This window comes from Triturus cristatus, chromosome 3_1, assembly GCF_964204655.1.
Source record: "Triturus cristatus chromosome 3_1, aTriCri1.1, whole genome shotgun sequence".
NCBI lineage: Eukaryota > Metazoa > Chordata > Amphibia > Caudata > Salamandridae > Triturus > Triturus cristatus.
In genome coordinates this window covers 643889820-643915297 of record NC_140583.1, presented here as the reverse complement: position 1 = coordinate 643915297, position 25478 = coordinate 643889820, and the positions used below count along the sequence as shown (strand labels likewise).

Below are 25478 nucleotides of genomic sequence, written 5' to 3'. Positions count from 1 at the left end.
AGGATATTATAAATCCTACTACTGTCCCTGTTGTAACCCGTTACTAGGGCAGTGGTCGAACTTCTCCCTGTCATACTCGGTGTTTTCACTGCAAGTGTGCTTTCCCGCTTAATATTTAATGCCCTTTTTTCAGTTTTATCCATCAGGCTCACAGGGTAGCCTCTTTCCAAGAACCTTTTTTTTGTTTCTGTTAGATTTTGCACAAATGACTCATGGGTACTACAGGCCCTTCTCATTCTCACCATTTCACCGAATGGGATGTTGTTAACCACATGTCGGGGGTGAGCACTGTCATAGTGTAAAACACTGTTGCAGGCTGTGGATTTGCGATGGATGGTGCTTTGTATTGTGTTGTTTTTAGCAAAAAATTGAATGTCAAGGAAATCAATCCTCTCTCTGTTCCAGTTTATGGTCAGTCGGATATTGTACGGATTGTCATTTAGATAGTTATAGTATTCCATGAGTTCTGGGACAGGTCCATTCCAGATGATGATGATATCGTCGATGTACCTGCCCCAGAATAATACACAATCCGTCCATGCAGAAGAGTGTCTGCCCCAGGCATGCACCCGCTCATACCAGCCCATGAAAAGGCCGGCATAAGCGGGCGCAAACCTAGAGCCCATTGCAGTGCCCTGTATCTGTTGGTACCACCCATTATCATGCATGAAATAATTTTTTGAGAGAATTATATCCGTCATCTCCATCAACATTTCATTATGGCCCAGGTGGTCGGCCGTTCTTTGTCCCAGAAAGAACTCCATAGCCCTAACACCAAACTCCTTTTTGATGCTGGTGTAGAGGCTGGTGACATCCAGGGTCACAAAAATCATCGAATCCAACCACTCCAGGCCCTCAAATTTCGAAAGGATATCCTTACTATCCTTTATATATGCAGGCAGTTGTTGTACCAGTGGTTGGAGAAAGCCATCCACGTACTCTGATAATCTTTCCGTGGGAGAATTGATACCCGAGATAATTGGGCGCCCCTTATGGACCTTTGGTAAGATGTATATACATGGAAAGGTGGGTTCCATGACCGTCAGATATCTATATTCTTTCTCGTCAATGAGTCCAATTTCGCGCCACTCAAAGAGTTTGTTGTTAATGTGATCGCATAGTTGTCTAGTGGGATTAAATGTAAGTCTCCTGTAGCATGTGGCATCAGCCAACTGTCTCTCAATTTCCCCCATATAGGCCTCCTTGTCCATCACGACAACATTGCCCCCTTTATCCGCCTCCCGGATAACTAGAGTGGAGTCCGATTTCAAATTTTTTATAGCTTGATTCTCAGTCAGAGAGAGATTGAATTTAGTATTGACCGTTCTGGGATGAGTGATTTTGAGTTTATAGAGGTCATGTGTGACCCTTTCATAGAATGTGTCGATGTTAGGGTGTGTCCCCGATGGAATAAATTTGGATTTCAGTTGGAGTCCACTATTAACACTTAAGTCCTCCGTTATGTTAAGTTCCATGCGGAGTGACTCTGTATCTATCTCCGTTTCAGACTGAATTGATAACATGGATCTCAAAGTATTGAATTCCGAGACCGTTTGTACAGTATCAGTACGATTTGGACAATTATCGATACATGGAGGCAAAGTATTTGCAAAATGGTCTTTTAATTTAAGTTGTCGTACAAATTTGTAAACATCAACAAAAATATCTACATCATTGCCTGTTTGAGTTGGGCAAAAACCCAAACCCCTACTCGTAATGTAGTAATGGAATGTGTATCTTTGGCACTCACCCGAAACTTCTTTATGTATGCCAAACAAATATATGAACAAAGACACGGTACCAGCATGGGGAGTACCTTCGCTCCGAGCCTGGCAGGCCTCTATGTACACCACCTAGAGGCCAACAAAATCTTGCACACCACCAACCCCTTCCTCTCACACATCAAGGTCTGGAAAAGATACATTGATGATGTTCTGGTCATATGGGAGGGTGATGTTAATTCAACTGAAGCCTTCATACTGTGGCTCAATCAACAAAACTAATTTCTTAAATTCACACATACTATATCATGTGATAATTTGGTCTTTTTGGATCTCAATATCTATCCAGACAAGGGCATACTAAAAACCACCACACATTTCAAAGCTACTGCTAAGAACTGCTTACTTCTGTTCGATAGCTTCCACCCCCGCCACTTGAGAGAGAACCTACCGTATGGGCAATTCCTTCGCCTACGGAGAAATTGTACTGAAACACACGAGTTCAAAAAACAAGCATCTGAACTACGCCAAAAACTGATTAGACGGAACTACCCCGTTAGAGTCATTGATAAAGCCCTTAAGAGGGCGAGGAACAACAACAGAGAAGCCCTATTGGAAGATAAAGTGGTCACTCAGGCCGAAGAGAGATCCATATGTGTAACTACCTATAACACACATTCCAACGAAATCACCAAGATAGTGAACAAACATTGGCGACTTCTGAATAGTTGCGGTCTCAACATCACTAAACCTATATTTGCACATAAAAGAGGTCGAAATCTCAGAGACATGCTTGTCCATACCAGACCTAGGAACACACCCAGACCTATAATTGAAGGCATGCTACCACCAATACAGGGACATCACCCATGTGGTAACTGTAGCACATGCTACCTCACGAAAAGAAGCAGGCACATCCAATTCAGGAATGGTGATGAGTGGGACCAGAAAAGTTTTACTAACTGTAATAGCAAAAATGTGGTCTATCTAATCACCTGCCCATGTGGTCTCGAATACGTGGGGATGACAACCAGACCAGTCAAGATACGTGTCGGAGAACATCGAAGTAATGTCAGATGTGGTAGGAGTACCACCAAGATGTCCAGTCACTACATATCCAGCAGACATGGCATTAATGATTTACAGTGGACAGTGATCGAACAACTGGACGGAGAACATGGCCTTCTTGAAAAAGAACAACGTTGGGTTTTCCGTCTTGGCACCCATATCTGTGGGCTCAATGACGAAATACCATGGAATCAATTCCATTTGTGATTTTCAACAATTGATAATTCATGTTATAGTGAGGACTTTCTGTTTTTTGCAGCCTTCCCTCCCCCTTTTTGAAAGACTGCCTCTCTGGTGACCGTCTCCCAAGTTGATTGCTACGACATAACTATACCTTGGGTTTTTTACTATTAACCCTCACCCCCCTTCTCAATCATCTTTCTGACATGTTTCATGTATGATTGTGCCCATACCTGGTTTACTGCAACCTAGGTTGATACGCGCTGCCATTGGCTACAGCGGGTGTTGTTTTTCCTCCAATACACCCTCCGATGTACGCTCTCTTAGTTTCTGGCGAATGACTATGCCCAGACCTGGTTGAATGTAATATTGGTTTATGTAATTCTATCTCCATGTTTATCGGCGATGTTTTTTTCACCGATACGGAATTATTCAATTTTTTTAAATACCACCGACAGGAGTATCCTCCGCGGTTTCCCTTTTATCCAGTGTCATTTCAGTGTTGGGCTCACTAATACTTTATTTAAACATCAATATCGCCCTTTTCAATAACACCTTTGACCCGGCCGGACCACTTCCGGTTCCAGACTGCAGAGTTAACGCGCAACGGTGTAATCACAGGTTTTCGCGCGCTTACCTTAATTTGAACCAACATTTAAACACCCGCCCACCCGCTCAGTCTTACCTAGGGAGCCGACCTGGGTCGATATCGTAGCTGGACATTGTTCCTGGGAGTTTGTAAGTACGGCATAGCCGTGTAGTCTAGGTGTTGACCTGCTCGGACTACTTCCTCGTAAGTCCTGTGTCTCATCGGGTATATACTTTTTCCTTTTTCCTCCATGTAGATAGCCAACTTGGCACTTTCCACCACTCGGTCCACGAGCTCATGAGGTTATTTATTTTCTTTACAACAAGTAGGTTGATATTTGACACCTTCCCACCGATCTGGACAACTATTGATTTGGGATATTATGATCATAGGAACGTTGTTCCTTTCTGAATAGAGTGTGTGCTTTCTGTTATTTGTGCGTTTTGTCCAATGTTTGTGTCTACTTTCACAAATTATTTTCACCACAGACCACGTGATAACGTTATGATTAGCGTTAAGAGGAGATCATTATATCACTTCTTTTTCAGATCACTAAATGCTCACGATGGATTGATCATCTAGCGACGTGAATATGGCTTTTACCTCCCCTTTTGTGTTTGTTTTTTCTAGGTTAATGGACCATACAAGACCTATTTAGGCATTACTTACCTTAGGAGGTTACTTACTTCCTTGTTCATTTTTTTCTTCTTTTTTACACATCACAGTGAGTCTTAGGAAGGGATCCTTAAGGTCCTGAAGAAGAAGCACGGGGAAGCTTCGAAACATGTCGACACACTTAGGAGGCACAGCTCATTGAGGCATCCATTCCTCCTCCCCTTCACCCTTTTACTAATACCAGCTCTAACGGTATAATAAATTTCTCTAGACCACAGAGCCAGGTATTTTTTAATTCACTTTTCCATTCACTCCTGACCCTTCCTCTCACACCGTCGCATCACACATAGTTGTCTCATTAATATCAGTGCTCCCACGCAAACGTAGGTCGTAGCACGCCCCGTCCCGTAGAGGGGTGGGAAGACCCCTATGATGAAGCATGACACCAAGGGCCCTTTTGGTGTGTGAGGGGTATTTTTAACAACTAATGTGTATTCCCCACCACTGTGGGATACATGTCCTCTGTGGGAGTTTCTGACATATCATACCTATCTGTGGGTGGATCACCATGTTTATTAACTTATGACTGGGAGGAAGTATCCACCTCCACCACTCCTGTGAGTGGTACCTCTCTACTCCCCACTTTGTTCCTTTCCATACTTCTGCAATATACCAGGGGCTTCCAGTTAATAATGGAGCAGTAATAGTATCGAAAGGCCTGCTGGAATGGAATATGTTTTGTTTCTACCTGAAGAAAGTTTTGTTCCCATGAACCTTTCAGCGCCCATCTTACTTGACTGAATTGGTCTCTTCGCGCTCTGGGAGGGTGAGGCTTGTTCCTGCAGGTATGTGTTCATGGTCCCAGTAAAATCTGTCCTGAGACGGGTCCTTTTGATTCTGACTTTTGAAGTCACGACTAGAAGAAATGTTGCCTTTTATGCGCCTCGGCTGAGTCTCTCTGTTTTCTTTGTCCTGCTGCAGGCCCTATCATACATGGCTGCCCTGTTTTCAAAGCAGCCTCTCTTTCTGTCTTCACAGTGATGATGGTCCATTTGAAAAGGCCAGTGGTCCTGTTATTAGCCATTTAAGTTGGCAGCGCACCATCTAACGTAATCAATCAAAATGTTTATTTCGGTTGCACAGATCTATAAAACACAACAATCAAAAAATAAAACAATGAGTTAAAACAATGAATACAGACAGCACATAATCAAAAGAATGTCATGGTCACTAAAAATGTACAATAAACAGGAAAACCCCGACAGAAATACAACAGCTGGTAGGATTGACAGGAAAAAGTAGACCATTAAAAGTCAGCTCTTACATGGTTGCACATTGCGCATACGGATAAACCAAAGGACATGGAAATATGTCATCACCACAACAATTTCTTCGTTCGTATGCGAGCGTAAGGTGCGTAGTGCATACTCATAATGACGAAAACCAAAAAAGTTTACACACTGGCCTAATCCAAGATCTAGTGGTCTTATATAGGCCGGACAAGAAAGACAACAGGGTGTGAGGTTTCCACCGCTTGATTACAAGAAGGATAATGTTATTGTGCGCCACTGACCCCAGGGGAGTGTGTGGCTACTGTTGAAACTCTTTGTGTTCCTTTATTCTTGTTGTAGCTAGTCATTCTTCATTCATTAATCATGAATCTGTGCCGTTCATCACATTCAAGTCTTTCTTGTCCATGGTAGTCATGCTGAAGGCCGTTGGTATGTGGCCGTAAGTCTTCTAGCTAAGCACCGCTACAGTTATTGTATCTAGGGTACCATCACCACTACAGTTATTGTATCCAGGGTACCATCACCACTACAGTTATTGTATCTAGGGTACCACCACCACTACAGTTATTGTATCCAGGGTACCATCACCACTACAGTTATTGTGTCTAGGGTACCGCTGTAGGCTGTAGTTTCCTAATTGAATCAGAATTGATGGCCTTTGTCAGAAACCTCAATAGAAACCACAATAGCCAATGTCCTTGTCAATGATATCCTTCAGACCAATGAGACTTTGTTGTTGATTTTGGTCTCACTTCCGCTCCTTAATTCTTTTCAAAGGTGCTGATGCCTCATTATTCCCTTTGGAGTCCTTAGGGATCAGTTGTTCCTTGCAGCATTACTCATGTTCCTTTGTTCATTTAGTAGTAACCTGTGCACCGCTCTTCCTTTCTGTTACATTGTTCTTTTGGACCTATTATCCTCCATCGATCCTTTTAGCATCAGTACCGCACAGTTCCAGGAGAAGCTTGCGCCCATTTGTTTTCCTTTTGAAGTCAATGGCATTTGAGTGTTCATTTTTGAGTCCTGTGTTCTCGATTGCAATTTCTGCTCTTTTGTTCCTTTCAGAGTCCATGGTTCTCCTTTTCCGTTTATGAATTAACTTGAGCTTCTTTTTAAGGTCTGTCTACAGACAGCTTTAGTTGTCTAGTTGACTCACTTTATCAATTCTTCAAAAAACGACAGTAAGGAGTTGAAAGAGAGAGAGAATGTGCATTGGGTCAGCCCCATTCAGTCATGAATTTTCTTGACCATGGCATTTTGAGGATGGTTTTATTGTCCCATTTGTGTTCCTTTTAGGTGTTGGTAATGGGGCCATCAATTAGTCCTGTTGTTAAACTGTAGATGTGACGTGTAGCTTAAGATGCAGTCTACGTTTTTAGGTCTCGGCTAGCGAAGGCTGCGCTTGCGCAGTCTCGCTCGCGAGATTTAATGACTTTGAGTGACTTTTAGAAGAGGGGCTTGCTCCCGCCCCTCTTCTCTCCTGTTCTCCATTGGCTGGCCTAGTAAATGCTGGCCAGCCATTGGAGAAGAGGTCCCGTCACTCCGATCCTGCCCCGTCCTTTTCGGATCGGGGGGCGTGTTTTTTGCGAGAAGTCTCAGGGAGGAGACAACAGCAAAACACGCCCCCCAATCCGAAAACGAGGCTGCGTTTCTCCGAGGCATATCTTCTCTGCCTCGGAGAAAGGCGGTGGTGTCCCGGCGTTGCTCCCTCACCTGATCGCCTTGTGTAGGACTTGTTCATTTTCTTTTCTGTCAGTCAAACGCTTCCTTATTCTCCCTAAATTCGGACTCGGGTCTCAGTCTTACTCACTCGCTCTCTGTCCTGACTCTGAGGCCCTAAACCCCCCCTCCCTCTCCCCGTTTCCGGGAGTTCGGCGCGTGCTTCCTGTTTTCCGTGCTGTGTCAGTCTGACCCCACTCCCCTCCCCTCACCCCCATGTGAACACTCGGCTCTGGAGCAATCTCAAACTCAAAGGCAGCTATCAGCAACTTTTGTTCAAGCGTCACGTGACAGCCGGGGAAGGTATAAAATCATAGCAGCGGACTGAGCGAGCAGAGACTGAGGCTGCAGCTGGGAGCTTTGAGCGAGACAAGAGCATCGCATCCTACAGTGAGAGCAGTGACCCGCTGTCTGCAGTGACCTGGAAACACTAGTGTGAACACTGGCCAAGGAAGTCTGTAGTTAGCAGCCTGCAGTGACCAGAACCGTCTGCGGCGAGAGAAGGGAACCGACCAGAGAGCACGTGAATAGGTGATCGCGACCGCCCGGAGAGTTTGCCACTGGAGAGAAAGAGACGGCTGTCGACATGACCACCACACAGAGCCCCCGCACTCACAGGTGAGTGACAATGAGCGAAAGCCAAGACGGCACTCACTCTTCACTCTAAATCGGCCCTCCTGACCCCTTCCTTCCACGCCTAACGCTTTCCTTTGTCTTTTTTTTAATCATCACGCTTCTTTGTTAGTAGAGACGCCCTTCCCTGGTAAGTGTCCTGACCTCGTAGCAGGGCATCCATTGCGTTTGCCCTAGCTCTGGTCTATACAATGCATGATGAGGGGCAGTTGTTACTAGGCTGTCTGTGGTATATTGTCAATCCGTGATTGAAGGAGATGTGATGGGCGATGTAGAACCCGAGCTACTTGGTAGAATGACGTCAGCAAAGGGGTCCATCCTTCCTGGTCGGTCGCAGACTGCCCTGTCTGCGTGTGGGCGGTAGTGTCGCATCTCATGCAGCGTTAGGATGTAGACTCATTAGAGGTACATGAACCATCGCCTTTGAAGTGCACGCGGGGGGTGGGGCTTAGTATCACAAGCAGCCTCGCAGAGCACGTGCACTAGGGACAGTGCTACATGCACGCTCCAGAGGACAGTATAATTTCAGACGGGGCCTCACACTTCACGCACCAAAGCACAGTGTAGTAACACAAGCAGCCTCGCAGAGCACGTGCACTAGGGACAGTGTAACACTACATGCTCCCTCACAGTGTACACGCTCCAGAGGACAGTATAATTTCAGACGGGGCCTCACACTTAACGCACAGTGTAGTATCACAACCAGCCTCGCAGAGCACGTGCACTAGGGACAGTGTAACACTACATGCTCCCTCGCAGTGTACACGCTCCATAGGACAGTATCATTTCAGACGTGGCCTCACACTTCACGCACCAACGCACAGTGTAGTATCACAAGCAGCCTCGCAGAGCACGTGCACTAGGGACAATGTAACACTACATGCTCCCTCACAGTGTACACGCTCCAGAGGACAGTATCATTTCAGACGTGGCCTCACACTTCACGCACCAACGCACAGTGTAGTATCACAAGCAGCCTCGCAGAGCACGTGCACTAGGGACAGTGTAACACTACATGCTCCCTCACAGTGTCTACGCCCCAGAGGACAGTATCATTTCAGACGGGGCGTCGCACTTCACGCACCAAAGCATAGTGTAGTATCTCAAGCTGCCTCCCAGGTAACAGCACTAAAGGACAGTGAAATATCACGTGCACGTTCCAAAAATGTATGTAAATGTGTCAAAGGACAGTGTAGTGTCACGTGCTGTCTCACAGGCTACGTGCACCAGAGGCAGTGAAATATCACCACCACGCAGCCTCACAGTGTCCATGCACCCTCAGTGTGTATGCACCTGAGGCCAGTCTAACACCACAAACATGCTGGCAGTACAGTTTCACCAGGGGGCAGTGTCATATCCCGCGCAGACTTGCAGTGTGTGTACATGCACCCGGAAGCAGTGTAGCATCACATGCTACCCCAGTGAATACATGCACTAGGGACTTTGTAATAGAACACACAGCCTCACGTGGCTTGTGCATTAAGGGACACTAACACCACATTCAGGTGTACAATGCATATGCATAAGGGAGCGGTGTATTATAACGCACCTGGTGCTCATGTAAAGCCAGTGCTTAATTTGTGCCGGTGCTTAGCACCGGCACTAATTTCTTAGGGCCGGGTCTACAAAGTACATTTCATGCAATCATGACGTATGCTCTGTAGTGTGAGTTAACGGTCTCTCTCTGCATACAGACCACCAGAAACGGCTGTTGAGGTGATGTGACGTCCCTGCCTCCGCTCAGCATAATTAACTAACATTCTAACACAGGCAGCAATTAAATTATCCCGGGTGCACTACGGCCGCAACCAATTAACTGCTGTAGTCTTGCTTAATTAATTATTAGCGTGGCCCCGGGCGTCGTCCCTCCTTGACGTTGAATCGTCAAGTTTTAGGGTTTTTTCCCGGGTCGGCCTGACCAATGCAGATCAAGATTCCGACTTTTTGCCCGCCCCAGCGTACTGCGCAGCTGCAGCGCCAGTCATTCGAAGAAGCAACTGCGTGTCAAGCATCAGCAGGCATATAACTAAACAAGCATTTACCATGCAATGGTCTCGGCATTGGTAAAGTTAGAGCTATTGGCATTGCTCATGACATTATTTTTGTTTATGTTTTTGTTTTTAAAACATTTAAAGAAACGGCATTGTCATGAGCAATGCCAATAGCTCTAACTTTAACAATGCCGAGACCGTTGCATTGTAAATGCTTGTTATATATTCAATGTATTTACTTTGCTGAAAACCAGACTCTTCATTTCTGAATTATGGGTTTTTGTTTGGTAAGAACTTGCTGATTTTGCTTTGTATGCACCTTAAGTTCCCCACTAACAGCACAAATGTCATCTATCTTCTGGCCCCTTTTCTTAATACTCTTCTTTGAGGATACAGCTTAAGTCTGCTAACGCAGTCGTTTCATCAAAGGGACCCTACTCCCAGCGTCCTTATTGCTGTTGTCCTGATGCTGCTATTTTAAGGGAACTCTCCTTCTCTGTCAGCTGTGGCAACCCAAACAGAGCCGCCCAGCAACTACCAAACACTTCTCCTAACAAAAAAGCAGATCTATTGATTTTGCCAATGCTTTCTTTATGTGATTGCACTTTGTACTGTGCTGTTTCCTTTGTATTTATTTGTGCCCAGTTGTTGTTTGTGGGGTCAGTGACGTTTGATTGCTCATATTGGAGTTCATTTTCCTCTCGTTTTCAGACAGCTGGGCCTCTGTGGTCAGCTGCGTGAAAGAAGACACGAGTCAGTCCTTTTAAGATCTGGCTTAACAGCGCAGTTTTTGTGTGACCTTATGTGACCAACCTAAAAAAGGGCATTCAGGAGTACCGCAGAGAGGGGCATTGGCTCACCTGTTGGTGGACAGGAGTACATGTTTAGATTGGACTGAAATTGTGTGCACTAATCACTGTGATGTTATTAAAGTGTCTTAAATAAGTAGATCATTTACAATATTTGGTTTTCCCTGGCATCAGCACAGATTCCCTTCCCTTTCCATCATTAACTTCAGAATCCAGTTGAGTGCTTGAAAGCTGTATAAGATGCCCAGAGCTACAGTAATCCACATGCATTTTTAGCTCTGCCTGGCAAGTGGTGCTGTCAATGGACCTTATGTGATCAACAAAAAGCAGCTTTCAGTACTACTGAGAGATGGGCTTAGGCTCCACCCACATGTTGAAGATTTGATTGTGCTGAAGTTGGGTGTGTGTGCTTCCACTAAAAAGTGTGGTTGTATTGCACTTATTGCTAGTGGTAATACTTATACTCAGTACTGCAGGACTGAGTTGGTTAGGGTGGCAAGCTAATGATCATGGCTATAGGCTTGATCTCTTTATTAAGAAATGTAACAAAAAATACCTGATTAGTGCACAGGGGAAAGATATACAAGAAGATGCCATAGGTCTGGTCTGTTTATTATGAAAAGTTATGACAAAATCAGTAAGCCTGGAGTATTTATCAAAATAAAACTGTTAAAGCCAATAGGCCTCAAAGAGTAGATTGTTAGCACACTATGTTTCATGCTGTAAACAAGTATTTGGTTACATGTAATCTCACAAAATACACTAGTAGGCAAGTGTGTTGGTATTGATCGCCCACTCTGACAAACTCTGGGAGTAGATGATTTTCACTGTGATGATTCTTGCTATTCCTTTATGAGAGGGGATGAATGTTGTTTTGCCAACTGTAATACTGAATATTTTTGTAATATTATAACTGTATGCTTGATGGTTTCTATTATAGACACAATTAGGTAGCCCTGGGTTCCTTAGGAGTGATCTGTTTGTAATGAAACGTTATGACAAAGCAAGTAGGCCTGGCTTACTTATTGTGAAAAACATGTGATATAGGCAATGACTTTTAAGAGTGGATTGTTAATACGCTGTGCTAAAGCCTGTAGGCATGTATTTTGTAGAGATGTGTGAAATTTGCACAATTTGCATCCATGTAATTTCTCAAAATTTCAGTAAAATGACTTGAAATGCGAATCCAACAATTAACACAATAATTTAGCACAAAATGCATCCTCTGTCAAATTTTGACATGAGTACTACTCATTTTGCACTATAAAATAGCACAACTAACACAAGTGCAGCGAACAATAGCCATTCGCTTTCTGGTTGTTTGCATTGTACCTGCGCTCCTGTGCTATGATTATGTCATAAACGACAGTGTAATTATGCAGCGTGGCATAATTTTGGGAAATTAGCTTAATGCAAAATTCCAAATTTACGCAAATTACCTCTGTGTAATTTAAATGAAATCCACTCCTCGTATTTAATCTGGGAATGCTGAGGAACATCTCCACTTTACCGTGAAATCCAATAGTCAATAAATAGAAAGCTTTCCTCAGTTTGAATTTCCTTAGTTAAATTTGGGCTCATTAAGTGCTTTGGTCCAATTTGCACTCATCAACCCTTTCGATAAAAAAAAGGAAATCTTCAGAAGGGAGAAGATCAAAAAGCCACAGTGGCATTTTTACCTTAGGATAAAAGATCTCCATAAAGAGCTCCGTAAGGATGCCCATCAGGTATTACACCCCATACCCGACAAGGAACAGGACCCAGTGATGAAGCATGCCACTGTGGCTGAGCGTCCCTGTATCCTAACAAGGGGTGCCCCAAAGTTAGGCTCTATTCCTAACATAGCCAAAAACTGATCAGTAAATCATGAGCAAATATAGTTCTGTAACGCCATACTTTTGGTATATGCTTCAAGCTTTTAGAGGATGTATGACGGCCTGATCAGCCTCTCTTCCCCCCAATGATATTTATTGTATCTGCTAGTACTTTGTTACACAGAATCTCGCAGATTACCTCAGTAGGCAAGGGTTTTGGTGACCCACCTCGATGATCCATGGGAATAGAAGATTTGCACAATAGTAATATAGTGAAACTTATTAGGCTCTATTAGTAGGGAATTAATACTGCTTTGACATCTGTAATTTTGTAGATATTTATAAATTTATTACAGTATACGTGATGGATGTCATGTGTGAAAGCTCATGACTAATACAGTAGGTCTGAGTTGCTTATGGTGACAAGCCAAGAATAAAGGTTATAGGCCTTATTGTTTATAATTAAAAGTTATAATAAAGGCAATAGGCTGGCATATTGACATATTGATTGTGAAAACCATACCTTTAAAGTCAGTAGGCATTTAATGTGGATTGCTGTTACTTTGTATCAAAGCCTACAGATAGGTATTTTGTTATACGAAATCGCACAGATTACCTTCCTAGGGAAGGATTTTTGCGTTGGTAACCTCCTCCAACAAACCCCATGGGTCAAATGTTTCCACTGTAATAATTCCTGCTAGAATCTCTTTAAAAGGCTTGACAGGCCTAGCTGTCTATCAGGACCTTGTAATAAAAGAATTATTAAATAATACACACACACATACATATAAATGCAGATCCATATAGCTACTTAGAGGGCTTTTGCATCAGTCTTCTTCTGCCACTGGTCTGTGTGAGTGTCATTTACACCTTGCTTCCGTCCATGACACTGTACTGAGTGGGGCAATGGTTCAGTCCACATCAGTCATTGGGTTTCTTGCCCTGTGAATGATGACAGTTTCTAATCACATGGGCATATCCACCGCAAATGGGGCCACTTCAGTGTCAAGGCTGGTTGGCCAGTCCTTTCGTTTTCTATTTTCTTCTTTTATAGTTCACCTTTCATTTGTTTGCTTCTCCTCTTTTTCTTTTTATTCCTCTTGAGAGGATAAGCCAGTTCTTTAGGCAGTGCTAACAGGTTGCTTGCTTGCTGCTTATTTCATCTGCAGTGTGTTGCATCCCACTTGGCCAGTTCCTCCAAACCAGGCGACTATTAAGGTATGCTGCTGTAGCATTTTTTACCATACCAAGATGGCCAACACAATGGTGCTAAAGGTGACAGCCATGCTGGAACTTTTAAAACAACAGTTGACTATGTATAGTGCCCCTGCAAGACAGGCAACTGCCACTATATTTAGTTTTGTAACTGCATGCATATGCCCACCATGTTTAGATGGTAGCATGTTTTTTGTTTCTATGTGTATTCATTTAATTTATATTGTATTTGTTGATTAGTGTGTGTGTTTTCTTGTGGTTGTGTGAGAAGGTGAGTGAAAAAATGAGTCAGTGGATGAATGAATGGCTGCATAATCCAGCCCTATTGGCATTGCTAATGCTTGTTTGACAAGAAGCACCATATTCAAGACCCTTCCTCTCCCTTGTTCCTTAGAATTTCTATCGAAGTCAGTTGTACTCAATTATTTCTTATGGAGTTGGTATTAACTGTGCATCCAGTTGTAATGGGGGTCTAATGTTTATAATGTAGTTGATGTCAGTTTGTCTTGTGGGGATCTGTCTTATGCTTGTAGTTTTCTTACTAGCCTGCTTCTTGTTATCAGGATCCTTAAAATCAATGCAGTTTGTATCCATGCATATATACTGCATGTATAGGATGAACCTAGCAATAAAGCCATGCAGCTCCATGAAGCATTGGGCTTACAGGTGATGCAAGAGAGGGCGGGATAGAAGGGCAAGCAGCTCCACTGAAACCCCCTACTTGGAATATTATATGTGGTGGAGCTTTTTTGCATTGTGCAAATTTCAGATGGAACTGCCTCTAGGCTACTGGGGTTTGGAAAGCTTGGAAAGTGTGGGGTCACTTTTTGACACCTGCTTCATTATTTACTGTACAAAAACATGATCGGTCCATCTACAATGTTTATGTAGGTTCTAGGGTACTACAACAGGAGAGGAATCAACCCAGAAGCCTTCCTAAACGAGATCAAACTCATCGCCAGCGACCCCGATGACAAGTACTTCTTTAACGTGACAGACGAGGCAGCATTGAAGGACATTGTGGATGCACTGGGAGAGCACATATTCAGCCTGGAGGGGGGTAAGTTGTTTCCATCCATCACCATTTCCTCAACATTTCATCAATTGAGACTAGAATCTAGGAGAGGGGTGCTGGTATCATTCTCTAGCAATATGTGACATATAAATGTCTACTTTTAATACAAGGCAAAATACTGCGATTTTAAGTACTGTAGAGATGAGGTGGTCTAGTGGTTGGTGTGGGCGGAGCAGAGTGGGTGGAGGAAGGAAGGTATGACCAGGGACAGGAAGGGGCGGAGAAAGGGAATGGCCAGGCAGTCGAGTGCAGGGCTAAGCTGGTGTAAGGACGAGAGAATAAAGTGTCCTGAATAGAACCCTTCGTGTCTGTCCTTATTGGTGCCCTTAGGACACGACAGCTGGCGACGAGGGTGGGATGGAGCTAGCTGCTCTCCCTGGAACACCAGCACACTAGCGAGTCCGGTGAAGGGCTGGTCGAGAAAACCAGCGGAAGCGCCGCCACTCGCGACACGCCCGAAGCGTGTGAAAGCCCCGTAACAAGAAAAGAACAAGAGCGCAAGGCGCGCCCTGCCTGAGGAGAAGCCAGCACCAGGAACGGCAGGAAGGGAAGCGACGACGCTGACGCGCGCGTCCCCCCGAGGCAGATTGGAGCAGTGAGCGCGAAGAGAGACCCCGCCCGCCTACCTGCTGCCGAACAGTGAGTGAAGCGGATGATGAGAGGGGCCGCCTGAGCAGCGCGCAGTCCTGAAATGAATGGAGTGAGAGCCCGGCACCACGTGTGATACCTACGCGCGTTATTCAACCGGCGGCCATCTTGAAGTCAGGCGGATCTCCAGACGCCCCATGCAAATAGACCCGGGCGGCCATTTTGAAGTCAGGCAAAGCTGAAATTTAAACAAGCACAGGCTAATACAAAAAAAAAAAAAAAAAAAAGGAAGAAGAAGAAACGAGGAACATACCTGAAACTAGTTTACAAGATTCCACGTAGGAGTCCCTGGGCCTGCATTGCGCCGACGCTGCGCACATCGCACGTGCACCACGATGTCGAACCACGGATCCCCTGCTCAGTCTCCAGCGCGCCAGGATGCGAAACCGATCATCATGGGGCTGTCGCACCTGCGCCCCCCAGAACCATTAGCGCTCGTGGTGGGGAGCAGCATGGGCCCTCGCTGGGAAGAGTGGATTGAGGACTTTGAGGACTACATCAAGGGCTCGAAGGTGATAGGGGATGAAGATCAAATGATCGCACTTCGGAACCTCGTGGGCAAGGACATCAGCAAGATGATTAAGGAACTTCCTGCCGCAGACGCGGGAACGTATGCAAACGTGCGTGCAGCACTGGATCGGAAGTTTGTGCACAAGAAGAACGTAGATTACGAACGTTACGTGTTCCAAAGAGCGCGACAAGAAAAGGATGAGGTCATGGGCTCGTACATCACAAGGCTGCGGCGATTGGCGCGTCACTGTGAATTCGACGAGTTCTCGACGGACGACGCCATACGCCTGCGGGTGATCGACGGTTGCCAGTCAGAGACGCTACGCAGGAAGCTACTAAAAAAGAGCCACACATTGGATGAAATAGAAGAGATCACAAGGCTCCATGATCAGACGGAAGAACAAGCCAAGACCATGGAGGCAGGACGCGTGGATCGCAAGGAGGTGGTGTGTCAAGTGCGCACCGACCGCCCTCGCCGGGGGTCGAAAGAATGGGAACGGCAAACTCGGCCGCCATCGAGACACCCCCGTCGCTCTGGCCATCGGCGGCCTGACTCGGGGAAGAGAAGCCGGCGTCAAGACTATGGGAAGAAGGCGCCGTTGAGAAGATGCTACCGTTGTGGATACGACTTCCCACACATCGGGGCGTGCCCGGCCCTGGGACAGAAGTGCCACAAGTGTGGTCGCAACAACCATTTTGAGACAATGTGCGGGGACTACCGCCGGGAGAAAGAAAAGGCCTCCACGAGGTCACCAAGAGGCGAGACGCGCCGCCATCACGCGCGCGCGGTACGAGACCGCCGGAAGTCCTCCTCCAAGTCCTCCCAGTCCAGTAGGGAGTCGCGGTCCTCACGGTGGTCTAGAAGGTCACCATCCAGAGACTCCGGATCACTTTCAAGTGAACATGAGTACTCCGTTGAATATGCCAACATGATCGCCGATCCAGACCAACTAAAAAAATACCCTCGGCTGGACATCAGCGTTGGCACGCATCCCACGAAATTCGTGATGGACAGTGGAGCATCCCTCAACTACATCCCAGTCACGGAATACAAAAAGATGAACCCTCGGCCTCGGCTCAATCCCGCACATGTGCGTGTCTACACCTGGATGTCCAGGAAACCACTCCCTTGCCTTGGGAAGTTTTCCACGACACTGAGGCATCAAACAACATCTATTCCGGCTGTGATTCACGTCATCGAGGGACCGGAAGCTGACTGTCTCCTCAGTCTCCCGACTGCTGAACGGCTGAAGTTGGTGGAAATCCGGTGACAATGACACCATTCACAAGTTCCCGAGGCTATTCTCCGGACTCGGGAAAATGAACAGGGGCCAGATCCGCCTCCACATAAATGACCAGGTCCGCCCGGTTGCCCAACACCCGCGGAAGGTACCGTTCCACCTCCAGCAAGCGGTGGAGGAAGAGCTGCAGGATCTGCTGGACGCCGACATCATCGAACGAACAGAGGGCGCCACACCGTGGGTTTCTCCAGTCGTGATAGTACCGAAGAAAGGAACACCAGGGAAAGTGCGACTCTGTGTGGACATGAGAATGCCCAATACCGCCATTGAGAGAGAGCGTCATCCGGGACCGCACTTAAGCGACATGATCGCCGCCCTCAATGGGGCGAGGGTGTTTTCCAAGCTGGACTTAAACAAAGGCTACCATCAGCTGGAACTACACGAGAGTTCCCGCTATATCACGACGTTTGCAACACATCTGGGGTTGTTCAGATACAAGAGACTGAACTTTGGCATTTCATCAGCCGCAGAAATTTTCCAAGAAGCCATCCGGCAAACGATACATCACATCCCAAATACGCTGAACTACAGCGATGACATTCTCGTCTATGGAGCAACACTCCAAATCCACGACACGGCCTTAGACAGGGTCTGTCATGCTCTACTGGACGCTAACCTCACACTCAACAGGGAGAAATGCGAGTTCCATCAGTCGCAGCTGAAATTCTTTGGCCACATCTTTTCAGGAGCCGGAATGCAACCAGACCCTGACAAAGTGAGTACTCTGAACAGCACCAAGAGTCCACTGGACGTCAGTGACGTGCGGTCGTTCCTCGGCATGGCGAGCTACTGCTCAAGATATATTAAGGACTATGCCACCATCAGTCACCCACTTCGCACTCTCACCAAACAGGGGCAGGCATTTGAGTGGACCCCTGAATGCGAGCAAGCCTTCCAGGACATAAAGAAAGCTGTGGGCACAGTGGAAAGCCTGGCTTATTTCAGCCCGGATCGCAAGACCGAAATAACAGTGGACGCGAGCCCCGTCGGGCTGGGAGCCATCCTGGCTCAATATGACAAGGACTCGGACCACCGCCACATTGTGGCACACGCCAGCCGGAGCCTCTCTGACACGGAGAAGGCCTACTCCCAACCGGAAAAGGAGAGCCTTGCGGTCGTGTGGGCGTGTGAGCATTTCCACGTGTTCATCTACGGGAAGCATTTCACCATGGTAACAGACCACCAGGCGCTCGTCACAATTTATGGCAACCCCCGGTCCAAAATGCCACCACGCATCGAGAGGTGGGGACTCCGTCTGCAGGAATACACGTTCACAATCGTACACAAGCCAGGGAAGGCTGCCAACCCAGCCGACTACATGTCGCGCCACCCGGAAGACTCGCAGAGACCCACACCGTCCATGGCAGACGAATATATCCACTTTGTGGTGGACCACGCACGACCACCAGCAGTCCCCCTAGAGGCCATCCTGGACGCCACCCAGCAGGACACCATGCTACAACAGGTGATCCGAAGGGTCCGAACAAACAGGTGGCGGCATGAAGAACCGGAGGACGAGAGGGGTGACAGCACAAAGCGTCAGGAGTGGCAAGCGTTCCGGAATGTGTGCGAAGAACTATCTGTCACGCCCGATGGCCTACTGTTACGGGACAACCGAATTGTAATACCCCAGCAACTGAGACAGGGAGTCGTCAACCTGGCACACGAAAGCCATCGAGGAGTAGTCACGACGAAAAGAGCACTCGTGAACGTGTCTGGTTCCCCTTCCTTGACAAGATGGTAGAGAACACCCTGAAAGACTGTCTGCAGTGTCAAGTGGTAAGGCAAGGAGACCCGCCAGCACCACTCCAGATGACGCCCCTGCCACCAGGAGTATGGCAAGAACTGGCCATGGATTTCTACGGCCCCATGCCGTCGGGCAAGTACGTGTTAGTCATTATAGATGAATATTCGCGGTTTCCCATCGCCCGGTTTGTCCCATCCACCAACGCGGCTGCCACGCTTACCATCCTGGATGAAGTCTTTGCAGCATGGGGCATACCCGCTGAGGTGAAAACAGACAATGGGCCCCCTTTCAATGGCCGGGAGTTCAGTGACTTCCTGACGCTCATGAATGTGCGACACCGACGGATAACACCACTATGGCCGCAGGCCAACGGCACCGCGGAAAGATTCATGGCCACTCTCAAAAAGACATTTCAACAGGCTGCTCTAGATAAGAGAGACCCGCAAGCAGCCCTCAATGATGTGCTCCGAGCCTATCGGACGACACCGCATGCTACTACCGGCAAATGCCCGGCCACACTCATGCTGGGACGCCCAGTCCGGACACGGATACCCACCTGGGAGGGGGCACTACGTCCCATTTCCCCCAGCCGCATCCATCGGGAAGTGAAAGCCACCGACAAAGCTCGCAAAGAAAGCATGAAGGCATACGCGGATGGCAGGAGACGTGCTCGGTCCCTCTCATTCCACGAGGGAGATTGCGTGGTCGTCAAGCAGGAGCAGTGCAAGAAGACAGACAGTAGGTTCAGAGCGGAACCTCTAACGGTCACCCGACAAAGAGGTACCATGCTGACAGCGGAGTCAGACAACAGGCGTGTAACAAGAAATGTGTCCCACTTTCAGAAGTGCAGCCCGGGCCTACAAGAGACACTTGAGTCGCGAGTGACATTGTCAGGAACTCGACAGTTCGAAACACAGAGCGACGGTGATAGCCACCTGGGACAGATATCCGGCGCCGGCACCATCGCAGTACCTGAAGGTCGCACACTCAGACCACGGCAAGCAATCCGCCAGCCCAAGCGGCTGATTGAAGAACTGTAACTCTTGGTGACTCATTTTGCTAACAAAGGGGGAGATGTAGAGATGAGGTGGTCTAGTGGTTGGTGTGGGCGGAGCAGAGTGGGTGGAGGAAGGAAGGTATGACCAGGGACAGGAAGGGGCGGAGAAAGGGAATGGCCAGGCAGTCGAGTGCAGGGCTAAGCTGGTGTAAGGACGAGAGAATAAAGTGTCCTGAATAGAACCCTTCGTGTCTGTCCTTATTGGTGCCCTTAGGACACGACAAGTACTTCCAATTGTGGCAGATAAAGGGAACTATACACAGGAAGATACTGTGTTTTTTCCAGGTCCACATAATGTGGTCAAGTAGGAAGTCCTGTAGAGAACTAAAGACTACTGGTTCTGCAGTGGACGAGAAACCCACCACATCTTGTCTCCTTATTTCCAGTTTGGCTAGTCTGGGCACTTGGCAGTGTCCTTAAAAGTTGCTGGCATTTTTAGAGAAATGTAGATCCATGTTGATTTTGGATGAGATAGCGCCATTTTCATATGCTGTTGCCGGTAAATATCCTAAGAAATGTCACTGAAAAATGATTACTCTTTAATCAAAAACATTCTTCAGGCCTGTTTACCTTTGTAATGCATTATACAAGTTTCCATTTCGAATCTGGGACTGGAAGAGAACTCCATGTCATTTACTGTTCCTTCCCATGTTATATTTCAGGAACCAACAAGAATGAAACCTCCTTTGGCCTGGAGATGTCTCAGGCTGGATTTTCATCACATGTTGTAGAGGTAAGGGAAAGGCTGTGCGGCGCCAGAAATCTTTGCCGCTTCCATATAGAACGAACAAAGAATAAAACTTCTATGTTTTATAGGCAATGTAGCTATTTGTGCTGGGTTTTTAGAAGTCAGCATGACCAGCAATTCACCCTACTTTACATTTGTGTTGCTTAACATGACTTTAATTTGATATAATCACGCATGAGCACTTTTTCACCCACTTGACCAATGTATAACCCCTGGCAAGGCCTGGTTGACCCCAGATTATATTTTATTCAAGTGACACGACTACTATGTTATCTCACATAACCTCTTTTGCCTCACATGCCCCTCGTAAACCATGTGTCACATCCCATTTCCTCTCTCGCCTCCAACAACAGGGTCACCTTGTGTCATCTCTGTATCATCCTACAATTTGTTGCCTCGCATGCCCTCTGGATCACATTGTGACCTGTTACCTCACACATCTGACACCTCACCTGACTGTGTTTTGCGAAAGGACTCTTAAGTAACTCACAGTCTGTCACTTCACAAGCCTTCTGATACCTCATTTGACTTTTGCCGACCCACAAAACTACTGAACCAGTTCACTTTACCACTACGTTCCCCAAAATGACTTCTGTGTCACATCTTGGAACCCATGTATAACTTCACGTGTCCTGTGTTGCTTTATGCAAACTGTCACATAACATTATCCCTCTGAGCACTTACGTGATATCTCCTGAGCTATGTCAGTTTCTGGAATGATCCATTCTAGCGCCTTAAATGACCTCTGAACTTGGGATGGTTATGGATGAGGAAGTGGTAGAGCTCAGAAGGAGATGGTGCGAAGCATAAAACACTGGTGTGAGACTGACTGCAACGGAGACTAGCTAAGGATCATAGTGAAGAGGCAAAGTCTCTCCATGTCTCGGTCTGGAAAGTGACAGATGTTATTGGGCAGGTCAGGGACGACAAAGGCTATCACACTCACAGTTTTAGAATTCTTCTCTGCAGGTTCTCAACCACCTGGTCACATAGATACTTTTGAGTCAAACTAGGCCAGCAGGGCTGGAAGGTCAGACTAGCTCCTGGGTAAAATGTCGACCTATTGATGTTAGGGATCATCATACCTACTAAACATCCCACTGTTTTTATCTTCACCGAAGGACCTTGATAGTAAAAAGGATTCAGGATCCTGAAGGCGATTTTAAGTTGCACTTGTAATCCCTTGGCAAAAGAGCTCTGCTTACAAACTGCGTCCACCCACTCATATTAGGTGTACTGGGTGAGGATCTGATGATTGAGCATGCCACTGGTGGTACCTGTGGGTGAGGATCCTACTAATATACACAGAGATTCACCTGGGTGCGGATCCACCACCATTTTGAGGTATATTGGGACCAGACAATTGATTTCTTAGACTCTAAGAGATCACAATTTGAAAAGTTAACCCTCTCTTGTATAATTATTTGACAACACAATATAATCATTTTTATTCAGCAAATCATTTTCTTCTGCTAATCCACATAACCAATGGCACAGAGTCTTAATATTGCTTCTCATTACCCCTCGAAATCAAAAGATCGGTCTCATCATTTATGAAAGATAATCAATCTAGTTGTTGCATAAAGCACAAAATATTATTTTTTCCTAAATAATGTAATTGTAGTTCGTTAATACTATAATGTCTACTACATGGTGTCCTCTACTCCAGTTATTTCTGAAATACTATCAAATACTTCAGTAAGTCACTGTCTAGTTTACTGCAATTAGATGAACGAAATTCGACTCCTTCTTGCACCAGAAGCCCTAATTAGATGATTCACGAAAAATGTGTAATTCTATAATAATGTTAAGTAATCCTGGTTCATAAGGCAGCCAACATATTGTGCAATATTGAATATAAAGTTACCCAATAGGAGGTTTTATACTTGTTAACCCAACTGTTCACTCGAAATTTAAATGAATTTGTATTGGTTTTAAATAGAGAATCCATTTGCAAGGTACAGAACGAGGCGCAGCGCCTAGAGTGCTGAACCACTGGTATTATTTCTAGCAGAGATTCTAGAGTTAATAGAAAATACGTTTTTAAGCCAATACTTAAAATATCTAAATATTTGTTTATACATTAGGAAATGTATCACAAAAGGGAATCATAATTGAGCCATTTGAGCTCAAATGTGGATACCTCCTCATCTTATAGCAAATTCTTCACTGTCTGAGCTACTGGGGCCTACCGGTTACGGTTTCCCATAGAGAATATCATGTAATCCAAAATGACAGTTTGTTCGATTGTTTAAAAAAAATATCATTCAATAGCTAATGGTTTTACAAAAGTTTTAAAAAGCTGACAACCAATAATAAAAGCTTCCATGCAGGAGAGTCTTCAGGGAACGAACAATTTTACACCTTTTTAGGAGATTCATGCTGTTCTGTAACTCCAGGTTGATTTTGTAATTCAACATTTGTATTTTGCAGATAATGCTTGAAATTAAAAAAAAAATGATAACAACAAAGTTCCAACAAAATTGATCCATTCACTCAGGACCAGATATAGGTTATCCCAATTAATTCTCATACTAACAGTGAGTAAAATGTAGACAAGTTAATGTGTCAAAGTTTATAGAACTATCGAGAAGCTAATAGACCTCGATCCTGCGTAAATTGATGCGATTGTCCCTTGACTTTTCAATATAAAGTTTATTTGGACATCATATAGTTTAGGCTGTTCTGTCAGAAATCCTTGATAAGTTGATACATCATAATTAAACGTTGTCATTCCGTTGATTTAGAAAGAAACCTATGTTGCTGCTCTTCAACGTGACTTGTCTAAAGGCTTCCTATCTAAAGAAAACAGCACTCGGGAAAAAGCATACTTGCCTTTTACAACAGCTCATTTGAATGAACAAAGTTACTCTCTGATTATTTACTATGTTTGTTTATAGGGATCAAGATTACTTGAAATGCAAATTCATGAAATGAGGACTCTGGAAAAGAGTTACTTAGTTGCAGGCAGATCTGGCTGTACAAAAACATACATTGTACCTTTAAAGTTTACATTATATCCATTTCATGAGGTTGTAAACCTGTGGTAACTTTGCAAAACTTTGCACTGGAAGGTTTTCCCTCATGCATATATTTGATGCTGTTTTCCTCACCATTTAACTTTTGCAAAGGCTGTGAGGCTTGCAAAGATTTTCACAAAACTTCAGAGAATTTGTGGAGAAAAAACTTTACAACTTCATACACTCCTTTTTCTGTGTCAATAGGCAACCATCAGTAACCAAGCTTGCATTGCTGAGGTCCTTCCTACCTTCCCTTTCTCTGGAAGGCCAACTTAATTAAGCAATGAAGCAAAAAGTGAGAAAGATAAACAAGTGACGTGGTAGAGAGAACAGTAGAAAGGTTTGCTAGTATTAATGTCCATAGGTCCCCGGACTGAATTTACATAATTCCCTATTCGATTAAAATAACACCTCGACAGAGCTGCCCAGGCTTGAAGGTTAGGCAGACCCACAGACATGTGCTGTCCTCCGTAGACTGAGGCCGGCATCTTGTGAGTTTCCTGTTCTCTCTGTGTTCCTTCGCACTCCAGCCTTGGCACGGTTGACTTCAGTGCTGCTCCTCTCTGTGTCTTCTGGGCATTCGTCCATCCTTCATGCCTTGCCAGTTTTGCACAAGCCATAACTTCAGCTATTTTCCTTGGAGCGTTTAAGCTCCCGGTCTGGCATGTTCCTGCTCCCTTTGCTGCACGCTGACTTTTAAATGCTAATCGTGAAATCTTTTTTAAAGGAACTTCAGGATTGGTCGAGCGGTTAAGCTCATTTTAAGTTAATGACGGAAATACCTCGCAAGATGTGAAGCCATGTTGCAATGCCTTGGACGCACCAGATCTTTCTAGGTCAGGAATCAATTAATCAAAAATTCATAGCAGCTGAGCAACTGGAAGTCTTCTGTGTAATGTTAGTAAACAATGTCTGAGTTCTTTTAATACTTATTAAGAAAGGTAATAGTTAAGCATTATAAAAGGTACAGGAGATGGACTGTGTTGAAGTGAATAACCATTCTGCAACTGCATTCATCTTATTGCTTGTCGTTCTGTCACTTCTGTCTGCCTGTATGATGGAAGATGCACTCGTTCTAAGATAACACTGATAGACCAGTGGCCTGTTCTGAAGCTTCACTAACAGACCATGGACCTGTTTTGAAGCAGTGGTGGAAAAATTGTGGGCGTTTCATAGATAACTCTGATGTGCAATTACCCTGTTTGGTATTAGTACAGATGCTCCACCGGCCTGTTCTCTTGTAGGACTGATGGGGCATTGAGTGCTCTTGTGCCATCCCTGACAAACCCATGGGTCTCTGGTAGCACTGGTGGGATATGGAATACTTTTATGGTATTACTAACAAACCCATAGGAAATTTCTCAGCTACCACTGATAGTCTGTGGGTTTGTTCAATTTAACACTGATACAGCACCACTGTGCCACTGATACAGCACCACTGGTAGTGGTGATGAACTGTGGTGCTGTTCTCTGGTAGCACAGAAGGACACAGGATCAGTACTGAGGAGGCACAGGTGATGCAAAAAGAGTTCAAATTAATCAATTGAACATTCCAGACTTCTTCAGTCACTCTCACCCACTGTTTCTTCACCCGGGAACTCATTGGACTCTTTGATCTCTCACATCAACAAAATCTAAAAATTCGCAAACCTTTACCTCTGCACCTTGAACAAAATCGAACCACTCTTGTTACCTTCAATTTTAAAACCAGTAGCTCAAGCCCTGA

At 45.5% G+C, this 25478-nt stretch overlaps 1 protein-coding gene across 2 annotated transcripts in view; it reads left to right on the top strand.

The window, feature by feature from the left end:
- The window catches only part of ITGA11 (integrin subunit alpha 11), a 508108-nt gene that overhangs the window by 267769 nt on the left and 214861 nt on the right, over positions 1-25478 (top strand). For both annotated transcript variants that reach the window (XM_085644636.1, XM_085644637.1), the window contains 2 exons: positions 14538-14706; positions 20647-20717. In XM_085644636.1, coding sequence (XP_085500762.1) covers positions 14538-14706; positions 20647-20717 — 240 coding nt within the window. The remainder of the gene's footprint in view (positions 1-14537; positions 14707-20646; positions 20718-25478) is intronic.